A 16,839-nucleotide genomic window follows, 5' to 3' on the forward strand; every position below is an offset into this window, starting at 1 on the left:
ATACGTGTGTGTGTGGGTTCACGTGCATGTCATTTGCCATGTTTTCCCCCTTTTCTGTCTCTAACTGCTTCAGCCGTTTGTTCAGAGACAAGCGTCCTTAAACAGTACTGTAGCAGACATGCCGTCACACACACACACACGGCTCAGCTGGATGCGTGATCTCAGGCACGTAGGCCACATTAACGTTCAGTGTCACCTATATGCCTTAAAACAAACAAACAAACAAACAAGCCAGAACGATGTTACTTCATATGAAACACTAACAACAGTGAAATGAATGTATTAACTGCTGTATGATGTTGACTTTTACCAACCTGCCCCAGGGACAACAGATGAAAATTAGCCACTGTGGCTAGCTCTGGCACATTTACATAAAAACTGACATGTTAATTAATGTGCACTGTCCCTGTTCAATAAATAAATAATTTGAACTGAATGAAGCTTGACCTGGGGTCTTTTAAGGACATCATCAACCATCTAATTTCTCCTGTGATGATCCCTCCCTCACTCCTGTATTGATCACAGCAAACAGCCTGACTTTGACTCACATAGATTTACTGTGCCCTCTGCAGCTCTTTACACCTAAATATTAAATAATCTCCCGACGTGCTTACAATAGCTCCCGCTCTCTGTTTCACTTTAATTAGGCTGCTGTTTGACCAAAAGGTTTTGGCAACAATAGGACTGTAATAACAACTGGCACGGGGCTGAACCCCTCCCATCGGCTTTGTTCTCATCTCACACAACGGCTTTTTTTTTTTTTTTGCTTCGGCGGTGGCAGATGAGCAAGATATATGAGCTTGTTTCCGGACTCCACCGCTTGGAAACGAGAGAGACGATGGAAAGTGAACGGAGATGGTCGGAGCAGGCCTCCTCAAAGTGACCATTAATTATGCAGACTGAAGCGGCCAACATAAATTACAACTGGGTGACTCCGTACTAAAGAGCCAATTAGTGTTGAGTTATTACCTATTTGACCTTAGTCCAGAGTGGTGAAGAGAAAGGGACCGTGAAATGAGTGTGGCCGTATTGATAAAACTCACTAACCTTTATCACAGCAGAACATAAGCATGACAGAGAGAAGGGAAGACAAAGTGAGAAAGCTGGATGTGGGTGTGTTTCCATCGTCCCTGTGCCTTGCTGTCCTGGAGCTACACACCGTATATGACAGGCCAGTCAACGTCTCTGGGCCCAAAGCAAGTACTTTGTGGACAGAGCCTTCATAACAGTGCAACAGTCTGACCTTTCCCCAGACATATGGAGCGCAACACGTCCTCTGACAGTAACCTTTTCCCTTATTTTGCCACACGAGCAGAAGGGTTGGGGGTTTGTGGTCGCGTATCTTCTGATGCATGAAACTTAGACCGTAAATGATGCGCGAAATATGTCACACACACACAAACATACAGTAAATGTCTCTGCTGTATGTGTGACACACAAAAAACTTACAGTAAATGTCTATGAATACTCAGAAACAGAAATCCCTGAGGGTGGGGGGGTTTACCAGAAGAAGCAGAAAGCTCAAGAGACAAGAAAAGAAACGTAAAACCTCTTAAATCTCTGCTGAGATAGTATACGATAAAGAAAATACTTTCAGTGTAATTCTTTAACTCATTTCTGTGCCTCAGTCATGTCCATGTATGTGCATACGTAGTGTACATACAGATATTTAGGTGAAATTAATTAAATACAGTCCGAACACATTTGTAAAAAACAACACCGCTTAGCTGGAAAATTCATCAGATATGCAAACATATGTCTCACGATCAAATGCCCTGAAGGCGGTACAGTGTGGGGGGCAGTCAAAGTTGCTCTAAAAATAGACGTTCTTTAAGGTTAACTGCTCAATAATCTGTAAATGAATCCAATTACAGGTCAGACACATGGACCATATGGAGAAAACGCACAAACATTAAGGATCACAGCTCGAACCAGGAGCCGTTACTCCAGGAGGGGACTGATTATGCCACAGACTGAGTAGTACCCAAATCTTCTTACTGCATTCCTGATACTTGCAAATAATCACACTATGTTACTAAGCCCTTTGTGAGAGGGGATCACAGGCTCCATAGTTAAATCCAGACCAATGGGGAAAAGGCTCCATTAAGGGTTTTTGTGTTGCTGGACCGCACTGTCCTGAACTGAACCAGGATTTGCAATTCCATTTGGGTTTTAGGGTTTAAGCAATGGTGAAAAGTGACTAAGTATATTTAAACAAGTGCTATAGGTTCAGTTTATGTGACTTTTTTTTGTAGCTGTGCTACATTTCAGAGAGAAATACTGTACTTTTGTAACTTTTAACATTTATCTGATAGCTGAAGTTACTGGTTACTTTGCAGGAAAAGATGCTAAATGCATGATGCAATAATAGTTTGTGGGTTTTAACTACGGCACTGTGTATACAACAGGTTATAAAAAAGTAGAAGTCATAATAAGATCCACCATGACCAAAGAAAACATTAAAATGCTCGTTGCACACTTCGAAATGGGAGTTGACACTTTTACCGTTTATACACTGACTGTCTTTTTTCTCATTGACTTTTTTCTGTTTCTGAATGCAGGACTATTACTTGCAACAGAGTATTTTTTTTTTTTTTTTTTTTTTACAATGAGGTATTATTTTGTGCCAGTGAATGAGCTGCTCATACCCAGGGCAGCTTACACAGCAGGAAGGGGTGTGGGATATTCTCACGAGGGTAAAGGGAAATATTTGTATAGCTGCAATCTTTGTTTTGAATGAGCTCTGTTACTTTGCTACTGTATTCATTTAAACTGAGACATTTTTTTTCAAACCCTCCTTCTTGTGTCTTGTGTCAAGTTTCATCATCTTCTGTCCTGTCTGAAATTATATTAGTGACCTTCCATTGCCTACTCCAGTGTGTGCCAGTGACACACTCCTGCTGCCTCTGTTAAAATAAAGTGGAGTGATGACAGTCTGTACATGGGTGCAGCAGCGTCCATCAGACAAACCATCAGATCATCTGTTGGTCAGCAGCAGTTTTATCTCATCTGATTGGGTGTTTCCATCACAGAGGATCTGGTGTGTGTGTGTGTGTGTGTGTTTTCCAAACACCTGTGCCATGTGATCGCCACACCGACCGCAGACGCAGGGAGGGTGACTCAAAGTTCACCGAGCGCCACAGCGCTGGAGAAATAGGAACTATTGATCTAACAACTCATTCAGTTATTCAGACAATTTATAACTGGAAAAAACTAGGGCTATTTTTAACAGCTGTCCTCCAACGTGGCTTTTCATACTTGGCCGAGTCGGGCCGAGCTGTGAGAGGGAGACTAAAGCATGACAGAAACCAGAGTCAGTGATGTTTATAATGTAATTAATCTATTAAACTGCTGAGAGGACTGAAATCACACCTCATCCCCCTGAAACTAGAGTCTGCAGGCTGGGACCAGTCTGCCTGCTGGTAAGAGTGTTAGCCGTAGCTAACTGGCATGCTGGCACAGAAACACGATGATTACATAGGCAAATCTCTAATCCCTCTGGGCTTAATGGGCTCCTTAAACTGGATATTAAGGGGGTAGCTAAGCCAGCTGATTGTCAGCATTTGGCTCCATGGACACAGGGAGCACAGATGGGAACACAAGACAAAAACAATGCATAAACAAATGGACATGCATAAAAACAAGGCGGGCTATAAAAACACACACATGTACAAATCCAGTGTGTAACGCCGAGCGCTTTGCTTCAATGTTTCCATTGCCACTGACTTGACAGTGAGATGACAGCTTGGTGAATAGTGTGTCTGCAAACCCGGTAATGTGCCACTACAGTCAGTCTAACACCTCAGTGCTTACTGACAAAAAACAAAACAAAAAATAAGATGGCTACTATCCCTGAGGGCAGAGACGGGCCAATGCTGTATTTGTGCAATATGAAAGGAGGGAGTGGGCACTTTTAAATGAGAACCCAAAGAGTGTGAGACAAAAATAAAACTGTCAGACAAAGATGCAGAGAAGAACAGGGTGTGAAAGTGAATGGAGCCCGCCTTGTGTTTGAACGAGGTCTCTGGCCTCTGATCCCTACCGGATAGCCTTCTGTTTTCTTCTGGCACCACTTCAGTAGAGCGTTTCTCTTAGATCCTCCATACTCCCGCGCCAGTGCAGCCAAGGGGTCCTTTCTTTCCACACTGTCACCAGGGAAGCACAAACCGCAGTCACACACACACACACACACACACACGGGACAGTTACAGCGTGTAGAAGTGTAGAGTTAAATTAACCCTGAAAAATGGACATAAATTATGCTCCTGTCAATCTCACTGTAAAAACACTGTGTCTGCGTTAAAGTCAGATTTTTCCACATGAAAACAATTTGTGGGAAATTTCACCCAAACTAGTTCAGAAGTGGACTTCATGTAAAAGCTGCTTCTCAGACAACGACAATCTAAATCCCATCTCTGTGGTAAATTAAGTTTACTAGCTCATGAAAGTCACCAGCCCTGTTTAGTGTTTACACTCTCAAGGGAAAAGTAGCTGAAACATAAACAACAACACCATAAACAATTTATGATAATGAGGCCATTAAGTAAACCGATTAATGCCGAAAATATTTCACACAAGACTGCAGCCGAAACATACTCGTCTACAGTATGTAACATTAGCTTTCTGTTTATCTGTATATACTGAGATATAATGGGGAAAAAGACAGTTGCCACCAGCATGATGATGTATCACAGTCAACACAACATGCACCATGATGGTGACACTGAAAACACACTCGAGTTGTAACTAATCACATTTTTTTTTACTATTCTTAGAAACTTCCTCTTACTTTCTTTATCTCATTTCCCAAATCCCAGAATTCACCACAAGATCAAAGCTTTCTTTGAGATTAATCACAGCACTCAGTTACAGCCCAGAGCCTGTCTCAAGCGCAGGGTGGAAAGGTTTACTTCAGTTTATTTTGGCCTCACTCCTAACTTCATGTGCTCATGTTTATGTACGGTAGTCCGACCGCACAATTGTACAACACAAGGAAAAGAGAAAACAGAAATTAAATGCCTATCTGTTGAATTATTCAGAGGGTCTGCTCCCTGTGGGTTTGCGCTGGAGCTGGGGCCATGGGAAGACCATGAGAGACGGTCATTGCTCTGTACATGGTAAACATTTCACACGTCACCATGGCTGTGCTGTTAAATTCATTAATCCTCAGTTTTAAGGCAACGTGAGGCCACGGGCAGTTAGAGCCTTTATCCAAACAGTTATTACGATGATACAGCAGCTATATCATAACACTGAAACCATACCAAACACGGCAATGCACTGCTGCTGATCGGTTGTTTGAGAAAGGTCTGCAAAAAACAGCCACATGCATTTACATTAATATGCAAGAGAGGCTAGAGAGACAGCTGCTAGGGGGGAAACATCTCTCTCTGACCTTTTACGATTAATTGATGTTGATGGCACTTCTAATGACGTTACAGACAGCAGCACAGAGCGGAGTCAGCTCAGTAATGACATGATAACAAGAGGAGTTGAGGCTGCACAGACAGGTTTCTGAGTTTTAAGATAAGAGCACGAGTGGTGCATATTATTAATGTCAACAGTGCGGAGGTTGACGCTGAGGGTGATGCCCGATGAGGTGGCAAAGTATCTTCTTAAACCAGCTTCACTGTCTGACCGTGACAACAACACAAACCTGAGCACTGAGTCACGTAAACGTTAACCCGTTACAGCTGTAGCTGCCGCTGTGCGTCAGTCTAACTAACTTCATCACTGTCGAGTGTTGTTTTCCTGCACAGACCACTCCTCCCTGTCTAAGTCACCGACACCACAACTCACAAGAGGAAACCATGTTTGTTTAACATTTGACTCTCCTCCCCACCCCCGTCTGATAAGTAACAGCCCCACCACCTGTGTCACATCCACACTTTTTGGCAGCTAAGGTTGAACAACTCCAAAGTCCAACACGTCGTTATTTAAAGATAATAATACACACGTCGTCACTTTGACACCGAAACCTTCTCTAAATTGGGGCAACTGATTATTTCACAAAAACACAGAAATTAAACAGTTTCTGTTCAAAACTAATAAAAAAAACTGTGCTTATATTTTCAGTGTTGTTATTTTTTATAATAAGGGAATAAGAATTCTGATGTAATATATAACAAATTTAAACAAGTTGTATTATCTAACAAGCAATAATTACTGGGTAATCCCACCTGAGTTTGCTGTTGCCGCGGTTGTAGCTGAAGGATGCTGTGCGGCCGCCGAGGGAGTGTGATGTTTTAATTACAGACTCCAGGGAAGGACTCTTCCTCATAAGGCTGTTAGGTTTGAGGTCTTCCCCACAGCCCGACAATTTATCTGGGGGATTGAAGAAGGCCACAAAAGGAGGGAGGCACAGGAGAATGTGAGGAGTGAGTCAGAAACATGCAGGATCATTATACTAATAAAACAAAGACAGCATGAGAAGTATGAGTAAGCTATAAACATTCAGGAGGAGTGAATGAAAATAGAAAGAGAGCAAATGGAAAGTTCAAATTCATTCTGGTGAATGAGTATGAATGAGAGAACTGACTGTGAATACTCTTTGCCTTTAAGTTTTCAGCCTCCGAAACACTCAAAATGACCCAACCTGAGGCCTCTGTCTCGCCTGAACAAGTTTATTCTGTAGCCACTCTCTGTATAAAGACACATCTGTAAAGTGAGTAGTAAACTAAAAAGTCTGTTTCATTAAAAGTCGGTACCAAGATGAGATCAGGAGTTAAATGCAGTCTTTTTGTCTGCGGCTCAGCTCTGATGCCGAAGTTACTGATTATTTCTCCGTCCTCCTCCTCCTAGAGACAGGAGCTGAAATGTGTGCTGACAGTAGATGAGGATGTGGCCATTAAACTATAAAATCAATGTGTAGACGGATGTTTGCATATTACCATCTCAAATTTATTGGACATTGGACATTGATTCATTCATTTATGGGGCTTACTCACTTCTGACTCACAGCAGCACTTCGGCTGGCTGTCCACTGCACTGACGTAAAAAAAAGCAGTGAGGCCCTTATGACTGCTAAATGAAATATGGACCCACATGTAAATGAAACAGCACGACCCATCTGTGTTACTTACCGTGAGGATGAGAGAATTCACCCTGATTGATTCTTTTCTCCAGCGTCTTCGAAAGCGGCTTGATGTACGAGTGTCTCTGAAGGAACGTAAAACAGAGCAGGGATCTCATCGCATCACAGTCTAGATGAAACAATGTCACACACAGGAAGTCTTATTTAATTTTTTAATTAAGGACGATGCACTGGTGTGTACCTGCATCGGGGAGACGGCAGCAGCAGGTGCGGTGCGGACAGGAATCCCACTCAGCGGGCTCCGTGGAGAGGAGTGCACCTGAACTGTGTGACTCGATCCATCTGAGAATCAAACGACAGCAGACGGTCCTCACTGATTGATGTATCAAAAGAGCTGATTATAATTTTCAACACCATCATTAACACATTCATGCCGTCTTAACTGTAGTGTCTCTCTGTTTAGATTACAGAGGAGATCCATCTGAACACTGAAGAGCGGTAGATTAACTACGATCAAGTGGACTTCTATGTTACTTTTTATTTCATCACACACACTCAGTGTCCACTTTATCTGCTACCTTCTCCAAACACCTTTATGATGACTATAATACTATAATAAAGAAGACTATTGCCACCGTCAGAGAGGTGTTAGTCCAAAGAAATGTTTCACAAATAGCATTGGTACTCTACTGTACGACATAATACTAAGAGGAGTTTCTAACGCTCTGATCCCCTCTTGTGTTTAAATGAGGAGAACAATAGAAGAAAAGAAAGAAAAACCTGTCAATACATCTGTCACCATCTTTAACTATGACCTCAACAACAAAGGGAAAGTCAATTCTACACATTTTTGATGTCACCAAAATCAAACATGATACAAATTGATGTTTGATTGTACAGGTACAGGTTCAAGACTCCATTAAACTATAGTTGTTATTTTAACGTTCTTTTTTTGTTTAGTTTAAGTCCTGGTATTACTGTTCATATTACAACTAACACATTTCAGAAAAAAATGTAAAAGGTATGTTCATATGAAAAAGTGAATATTTAAATCAGCCCAACACAGTTTAAAGTGAATATGATTTATGATTTAATATATACTGAACACTTTGATTGAAGGTGCAGGTTTTACCCAACACACACACACACACACACACACACACATCAACTCTAACCAAACATAGAAACATTACCAAACCTCTCTGAGGTCATTTAAGGCCACACAATCCAGCACAACTGCACAGGACTTTGAAAATGACACATATCCACCAGCTGTTCCCCTCTATGCGAAATTCCCTGTAGGAGTTTGTATGCAAGTTTGTGTGTGTGTGTTTGTGTGTGTGTGGAGGTGCTCGGAGCTCACTCTGTCCGACAGTATCAAAGGACTTAATGAGGGATTTGACAGTAGCTCCGGGCTCCGAGTCGGCATCTCCACTGGCGTCGGTGGGTGAGGTCGGGATCACAGGGATTCCACACCAGTGACGGTTGTTATCTGAGTCGGACACTTTCACCTCGTCACCTTGGGACCTGACAGACAAAATGAACATGGTTGCTGTGTAGAGACACATACACAATACATACAAGAGACAGCATGAGATTGGACTTCACATAACCACTGCTTATTAGATTACTTGTTGAATAGACTGAATGCTTTAAAACAGAGTGTTTTTAGCTACATTGACAAACATTTACACTATAATTGAGAATCAGCTGCAGTTGGACAGATCTAAACACAAAAATCTGAGCAAGTCAATTATCAGGACATTTTCTAACCCCTAACCCTGATGAACATTGGACTATCGGCTACAGAGTAAAGGATCTCAAGTGTCTTAATCAGTGATGGATGAGGAATGAATGTCAGGAGAGGAATTTCTGTCTTGAACTCCACTCACCTCCAAAGTGTAGGCGCAGAGAGAGAAAGAGAGAGAGATGCACAACCACAGTTTGACTGGTGTAATTTCATTTATTAATTGTCCTAATGAACATCAGTCAAACAGACGTACAATACATTGTTTTGGAAACCAGTCACAGGTCTTTCATTAAGGAATAAATTAACAGCAAATTCACTGTATTGTTCATTAAATGGCTTCGCTACAGACAAAAAAGAAAAGAAAAAAAGACCTATCACACTGATACCACCTCTTTTCTTTTTTTCCATAATGTTGTTTTTTCAAATGTATCTCTGATTGTTTACATGTTGAGCACCAGTACCTTATCACCTGGTAGAACAATATGGCTTTGAATAAAATAAATGCACAAGTTGAATATCTGACTGTGATACAAGTTGGTAGAACCTGAGATCCTGAAACCATACGTCATCATATTACACCAACACAGAATACTCTGTAGGGGGTTTGGCTCATAATCATCATAATAAAAATAACCATGCGGTATGTGATATATCTTATCATAGCAAAATGAGTGGCATCACAGTTAGGGTTAGGTATCTGATAGATTAAAATCAATGTTGAGGAAATCTCTGCTTATATTTAACATAATGAATCTAGACTGAAACAACTGAATGAAAGAAAATGAGTTCAAACTCATCATTTGACATCTGTTTTAAGGATAATTATAATAATAATCCCTTCAGGAACCTGTGGCACAGTCTTCTCGGTCTCCAGGTTAAAGTGGACCGTCAACCTTGTGGTCGTTTTAAGGAGAGTAAAACATGACTTTGAGGTACAGCTGTCAGTGTTTGTGGCAGTATGAACATCTAACTTTGGCAGTGCTCTGCTTCTGTCAGCATCAACATCGCTCGGGTTATTTTATCTGGCAGAAAGGAATAATAACCGGGTATACATTACTGTGTAAATTTAAGACAAACAGACATCAGTGTCCACATGGAGGTCACCTGTTTGTGGTAACTGTCTGTTCTGTGGTGCCATCTACTGGCTAAAAGTGGTACTGCATCCACTTTTATTCCAACTACAGAACAAGGCCCAACGTTTTAAAATAAGGTAAAATTTTGTTTGTTTTTTTTACAGGTTACAAATGTTAAGTTTTACACTGAACAATCAGAGGCCAGTCATAGAAAAACTTTGACTGATACAGAAATAGTACGAAAAGAGCCACATGCTCTATTATTAAAACAGCTGCATTGTTTTCGCCTTGAAACATGGTTTTTCTGCCCTCGTTCATAGAATGATGGGAATCTTAACTATTTCAGCTTTGCCACTGGCTGCACATTTACCAGTTTATTTTTCATACTCCACCGTGTTTTTTTTTTTTTTGTAACAGGTCACACACTTTCTATTTTCCCAGCTCTCTAAAAAGGCACAAAGCAGCTTTGCACAGTATAAAAAGGAGAGTCTCTCAAACATATGGCATTTCTTCAACACAAGTCGAGAAAATTACAAACATAAAAGAGTACATTCATTCAGAAATAATAAAAACACAGTATTATTATTCAAAAGGTTCCAAAAGCGTAAAGAGAGAAATGGAAACCAGACTCTGTGTCATGAGCCTGTTTGTGAGCTGCGTCACGCACGGCTCACTGTGGCTAAGAAAGAGACTGTTAGCCACATTACACATTGAATGACACAGAAAGCCAATAAGTGCAACAATAACACTGTCTTCACTGGTGCTGAGGTGGAGGGCACTTCTCTCTAGTGCCCCTCTACTGCCGTCTTGGTATCAAAAGTGGCTCCGGTGTTTATTCTGGAAATAAGAGAAAAAGGAAGAAAGATGAACGATGTATAAAAAAAACAAACTGCGGTAAAACAATTTTAAACATTTACATGTGCAGAATAACTGGGGATTCAACATTTCTTCTTCAACATTGGTGCTATGAAATGCAGACCTCTGGGCACTGTTCAATTTTTCTTTTTTCTTTTTTTTTTTTAACCGCTCCATGCATACCTCATTGGATTAATAAAGTCACTCATAATGTCAAGTGTGACTAAATCACCCGGTGATGAAGACGCTATGCAAATGTATCTGAAGCAGATGATGCATAGCATGAGTATAATCCAGTCATGCCGTGCAGACCATCCTGCTATTTAACCAAAAAAGTAGGAGGGTTATTCATTCAACGGACAGCAGGTGGCACCAGATACATCTACTACTGGAATGGCAGGTTTAAAGGACCAGGCAAAGCAAATCAAATCAAAAAAAGGGTAAAAAAGACAGTCCCGAAGGTGCAGTCAGCCAGCATATGGAAGGACAGACAAGAGTCAGACAGGCTGAAGCAACAACATGAAGCCAAACACAGATAGGAAGGTCAGTGAGCAGCAGCAGGAGCAGCACACAGGGCTGAGAGAGGGCTGACAGGGCAGGGAACTCACCTGGACGTTACATAGGGAGGCTTGTCAGAGGGACATCATCACAGGGAGCTGCTGAAGGTGGGGAGCGGACGTAGTGCAACAGCTAATCTTGGGGAAAGTTTGCTGATTTAGCCATGGTCTAAAACCAATGATATATATAGATATGTAACGTACTCGATTCATATGAAATTTGAACAAGACATATTTGGTTTTAAACCAAATATTATCATATTTTTACATACTGAAACTGCTCTCATGAGGTTTGTGAGGTGATATTGTAGGAATGACAAAGTAGAAATCATTAAGAAATCATTTGCTTAGAGTATTACACCATGACTGGCCGCACAGGTAAACAGAGTGCTTTACAGTAGCAGATCTAGACTTTGCCACAGGTACAAGTGTATTGACCTGCCGTGATAATGATAGACAACACTGTCAAGAACACCATGGCATTTGCAAAACACTTATATACAGTATACTCACACACAAACCAATGCCACACGCTTTATAAATACAATTCAGTCACATTACTGCATGGCCACAGTGCAACAACACTACATGAGGTCTTAAATAAAATAACATGATACATTTTCACTGAGTAGTACAGAGAGGACAGTGTTTTACATCTGCAGCATCTGTGCGTTCTGTAGACCTGCCTCATCATTTAATAATAATAATAATAATAATAATAATAATAATAATAATAATAATAATAATATCCTTGAATATATACTGCTGGTTATTGTGAAGTTTGAATGTTACTACAGGGCAATGGTCAGTGTGGAAGAGGGAGACAGAGAGGGCAGCAGCTTAAAGGAGTAGAATACACAGAGGGAAATACCACAGGAGACTGCTCATTTACCAATAGAGTCTGCCAAATCCCAGGAAGTCAACTCTGAACTTTGTGAAATACAAAGATGTTAACTAAATGATGATTTTCCTGTTTTGATACCAGATAGGAATTTCAGAAACCTCTTAAGCAAGAGATTCTTGGGGAGTTGAAATTATTACACATCATTGTTTGCACTTCATGTATAAAACATGGAGGATATGGCAGGACTCTGGCAGGTATCTCATCTCCACATCGTGTTGAGAGAGAAAGGAACTGCAGCCCGATGCTAAACGAGGGGAGCACAGGGAGGGGAGGGGGGTTGGGGTTTAAGGGGGAGGAATGGTGTAGTATGGTGGAGGTGGTACCTGACTCCCTGCAGGGCCTCGAGGTCTGCGGAGAGCTTCGCGCTGCGGTCCTGCTCCTCCTGCAGCTGCCTCCTGAGTGCACGCAGCTCCTGCTGAGCCTCCACCTTGATGTCATTGGCCACGACCACCGCTGTCTGGAGGTCCGCCTGGAACCGGCGCCACTCCTCTTTTTCATCCTGAGGACACAAACACAGGGATATACAGTATACTGCGCCTGTAGATCCACATATAAACACGTACAGGATAATTCATGTAATCACTAATCATCAGAACGAACGAACCTACTGCTATGACTATAATCCCTATAGTCATAGCAGTAGGTTCGTTACCTTTAATTGTCGGTGCAAGCTATTTTTAGAACGGCGGAGCAGAGCCGCGAGCTGCTCAGAGCTACGCTACGGAGGCTCATGGGATTTCTTGGTTTCCCTCATCAAACTCATCAAATACACAGTCACAGTTGTTTTCAAGGTAAATTAATGCAAAACCGCAGAGGTGCGTTCCCGTCGGGGGCAGTTTTTCAGCAAGCAGTCTCTGCATTTTCCTCGAAAACAACTGTCTCGTGACTTTTCGTTATTATCTCATAGCGTGGTGAATGTGCAGGTCACAACTTGTCCACCAGGGTGTTTTGGAGTTATTGGATTGTGTATTTGATGAGTTTGATGAGGGAAACAAAGAAATCCCATTTGCCTCCGTAGCGTAGCTCTGAGCAGCTCTGCTCCGCCATTCTAAAAATAGCTTGCACCAACAATTAAAGGTAACGAACCTACTCCTAAAACTATAGGGATTATGGCAATGGGCCACTTTGCCAAAATGTTGAACTATCCCTTTAAGACAATGATTTTGAACCCTTTGGATTTAGATCAATATCAGTCCTAAAAGGAAGTTTATATTCTATACAACTCCATAGATAAATGAGAACTGATAAATAAACGATGAAACAACCATTGTTGTTTCTTGTGTATTTACCGAGGACACTGGTAAAGGATTTACTGTTTAGGCAGGAAAAACTATACGAACCTCTAATATAATTTGATTTTATTGTGACTGTTTCACCCTAACCTAATCTACATTCTGTTAAAAACACTGTCTACTTTTTAAATTGGAGTCTGTGGAAGTAAAACATCATCCCACACCCAATTTCAGACAAAGAGCTGAAAAACTCCTGAGGCTGTTAAGAACCATCTTTGAATCACAACAACAGACAGTGAAAAAAATAACGGGAGATCGCTCTCGGCAATGAAGTAAAAATATGTGGGTCTATACTCGGTGGTATAAAGGAAAAGACCAGCACCTGGCACATCACTGTTTTCGGCTGTGGCCACTACATTAGCAGCTTGTACTGGATATATTTCCCATTGTGATACCTTAATGTCGCTTGAGAATTTATGACTTTAATACATTTTCAAATTTTCTGCATTAGATCGGGTACGGCTGAACCACTAATTGAAATATTACTGAAGTGGAACATCCAAATCAGAGCTGCTTTTTTTTGTTCAATAAAAAGCTAAATGTATCACACCATTACATAAATAAAGCATAACAATGTTATAAATCATATTCTCCTGAGGGGACAGGCTTCATCTTATAAGGGCCAACAAAAAAACAATCACATGATCATCATTTCACATAAATAAAATACAGTAAAATACCAAAATGAGGACTCATCACATCATCTGCCACAGAAACAGCAATACAGTATGATTTTGTTTTTTGGACATCACACAGCCCTGGCTTCTGCTGAGCTTGATCATGTCTGATATATAAAAAAACAACTGACAGAAGTGATGTTAAAAGGAAGGATACCATGGAGAAAACTGGTGCCTGCCAAAACACACACATTGAACAGCCTACCTGCATGTTCCACAGCGCTACTGGAACAATACTCAGTGGAAAGATTCCTCCAAGGTCGACTGTTGTTGGCAAACAGTCGAGGAAACACAGTAAGCACTGGATCATAATTCTGACCCTAAAGTGATAATCCACCCAAAACCTATTGTGTGAGTGTTACTAATTCAAAATGTGGCGATGATGGATGGCTGTAAAACAAACGGTCACTTGATTTAGGAGAGTGGAGTCAGATTTGTTCTGGCGTAGATATACAAGTCCTAACATTAACTGTAAATCTCCTCAAAGCTCCTCAGCCCTGTCAGAGGTGGCATGTTTTGTGAAACGGCACACTCTGTAAGTCTGCAAGTTAAAGTTTTCTTACCTTCATCTGTCTATTGAAGACTTTCAGTTGTCGCTCTGCTTCAGCTTTCTGCTCCTCCAGCTTTTTGGCAAAATCTGCAAAGACACATTCAAGGTTTATGAGAACTACTATCCAACCCCTACGCTGACAATAAACACTATTTACTGCACAGTTCTCAGGGTGGAGGAGATACAGCAAGCCAGGCTATACAGTAGCATACAGCTTATAACAGTAAGAGTTAATTGTGGATAATATTAAACCCATCTTCAAATGTTGCTTATTGCAAGTGTGTAACAGGACACTCGTCTGATCTGGCTCATTGGTTTTTGAAGACAAGTATAAAATATCCAGTCATATCGTTTCAACTGCACTGGAAATTAAAACAAAAAGTTACAGCATGCACTAATTTTGCAACTCATTGTCATGTACATTCGGTTTCCAGTTTATAGGGTTAGTTATATGGCACATGTAGCTTAAATTAATACAGTCTAGTTCAACACACAGCCTTAATGTTGTTCTGTTTCATGTACTTTTGCAGACATGTCTTCTCTTTGTCCAGCTCAGACTGCAGGTTAAAACACCACAGAGAACTTAAGAGTCAGTGAGATGAACATACTCTCCATGTCCAGGACAGCTTGGTTGGTGTGACAGTTGACGGCTCTCTGCTGCTCCACCTGGTCCTCCAGCTCGAAGATGGTCTCCTTCAGCTCCTTCACCTGGTTCTCCGCCTGGACCCTGGCCTCCTCCTGGGAAGTCACCTGGCCGCTGAGCTCCTGCTCCCTCCTCTCCGCCCACTCCTGAACCTGCTGGCATTTGGCCTCCACCTGCGTATGTGCACACACACGTGAGAATACAGCAGGGTTATAACAAAGAAGCAGTGATGGCTGCCACTGCTCTGATAAAACAGATGCACCAAAGTCGTTTTATACCCTTGTGACAGTTGTGGTGCAGTGTTTGAGTTTGATCTTGATAGTGCTTTTCTACATCTCTATATTTCTGAGGATCATTAAGGATTGTATAAAAACTAAATTCACTGAGGGCTGGATTGAGAAAAACATTTCCCAAGATCAACCAACCAAAATGTAGTTAGACTGACTAAACCATGTCACTGTATTTGACTGATACATTAGGCTGTTAAGTCTGATGAAAACAAACTATCAGTTTTGATTTAGAAATAAGCAGTAAAACAGTAACCATAGTGAGTCTAATACACTGTTGACAATAAAGTTGAAATATTAATTGTTTTCAGACACATTACTCTTTTTATTCCTATTATAAGGTTAATTGTGGTTTCATTTTAACAGTGATATGTTTGGAAAGAGATTGATCATTAGAGTTTTGAGAAGATATACACGTTATCTATCAAGAATAAATCACACTGTCACAATCAGTTCAGTTCATAAGAAGAGCTAAATACATATTTTATTGGGGCAACAGTGTAAATTGCATGTATTGCAATGCTACTCCTGTACATTAGTACACCAGAATTTCCTATAGGTTCAATTTAGTTGCCAACACAACGACAGGCAGATAAATATTATTCCATTTCAATCCAGGTAAATGTGACACTGAAAGGCCTCATCTCACTCGTTTCAAATGAACTAATTTTTGGCCACACAGAAAGTTGTGTGCTCTGCTGTAATGTTGTGGGGACTAAAGGCTGTAGCTGTGTGTGTGTAGCTGCTTATCTAGTGTCTGCTCATTGGAGTCCATTGGTAAACGCTGGTAAATTGCAGCATCTACCCAGAGTCTGGATATGGAGTGTTTAGGGAACATTTGTAAATTGTAGTGTCTACCCCCGAGTCTGGATGTGAGGTGTTTTTATGGGGCATTTGTAAATTGTAGTTCAGGAAAATAACGTGTTGCATTCTCCACCTCTAAACTACATGATACTCTGAATGCACATTGGTCACACACAGACACACACCCACCGTTCTCAGCCTGTGGAAAACATTGTACTGTAGGTTGCTCAAACAACAGACATTTATCATCACATCTGTCACCTTTTAAAGGGATAGTTCAACATTTTGGCAAATTGGCCCATTGCCATAATCCTTATAGTTTTAGGAGTAGGTTTCGTTACCTTTAATTGTCGGTGCAAGCTATTTTTAGAACGGCCGAGCAGAGCCCTGAGCTGCTCAGAGCAACGCTACGGA

At 41.1% G+C, this 16,839-nt stretch overlaps 1 protein-coding gene across 5 annotated transcripts in view; it reads right to left on the minus strand.

Moving 5' to 3' along the window:
* Positions 1-16,839, minus strand: part of specc1 (sperm antigen with calponin homology and coiled-coil domains 1) — a 75,612-nt gene that overhangs the window by 14,969 nt on the left and 43,804 nt on the right. For all 5 annotated transcript variants that reach the window (XM_085797462.1, XM_085797465.1, XM_085797464.1 and 2 more), the window contains 8 exons: positions 15,300-15,507; positions 14,705-14,778; positions 12,496-12,671; positions 8,397-8,560; positions 7,275-7,375; positions 7,083-7,158; positions 6,180-6,324; positions 4,043-4,145 (listed from right to left, as the gene is read on the minus strand). In XM_085797462.1, the coding sequence (XP_085653588.1) occupies positions 4,043-4,145; positions 6,180-6,324; positions 7,083-7,158; positions 7,275-7,375; positions 8,397-8,560; positions 12,496-12,671; positions 14,705-14,778; positions 15,300-15,507 (1,047 nt within the window). The remainder of the gene's footprint in view (positions 1-4,042; positions 4,146-6,179; positions 6,325-7,082; positions 7,159-7,274; positions 7,376-8,396; positions 8,561-12,495; positions 12,672-14,704; positions 14,779-15,299; positions 15,508-16,839) is intronic.

Source organism: Trachurus japonicus, chromosome 14 (assembly GCF_045865225.1).
Source record: "Trachurus japonicus isolate A0001 chromosome 14, Traja_1.0".
NCBI lineage: Eukaryota > Metazoa > Chordata > Actinopteri > Carangiformes > Carangidae > Trachurus > Trachurus japonicus.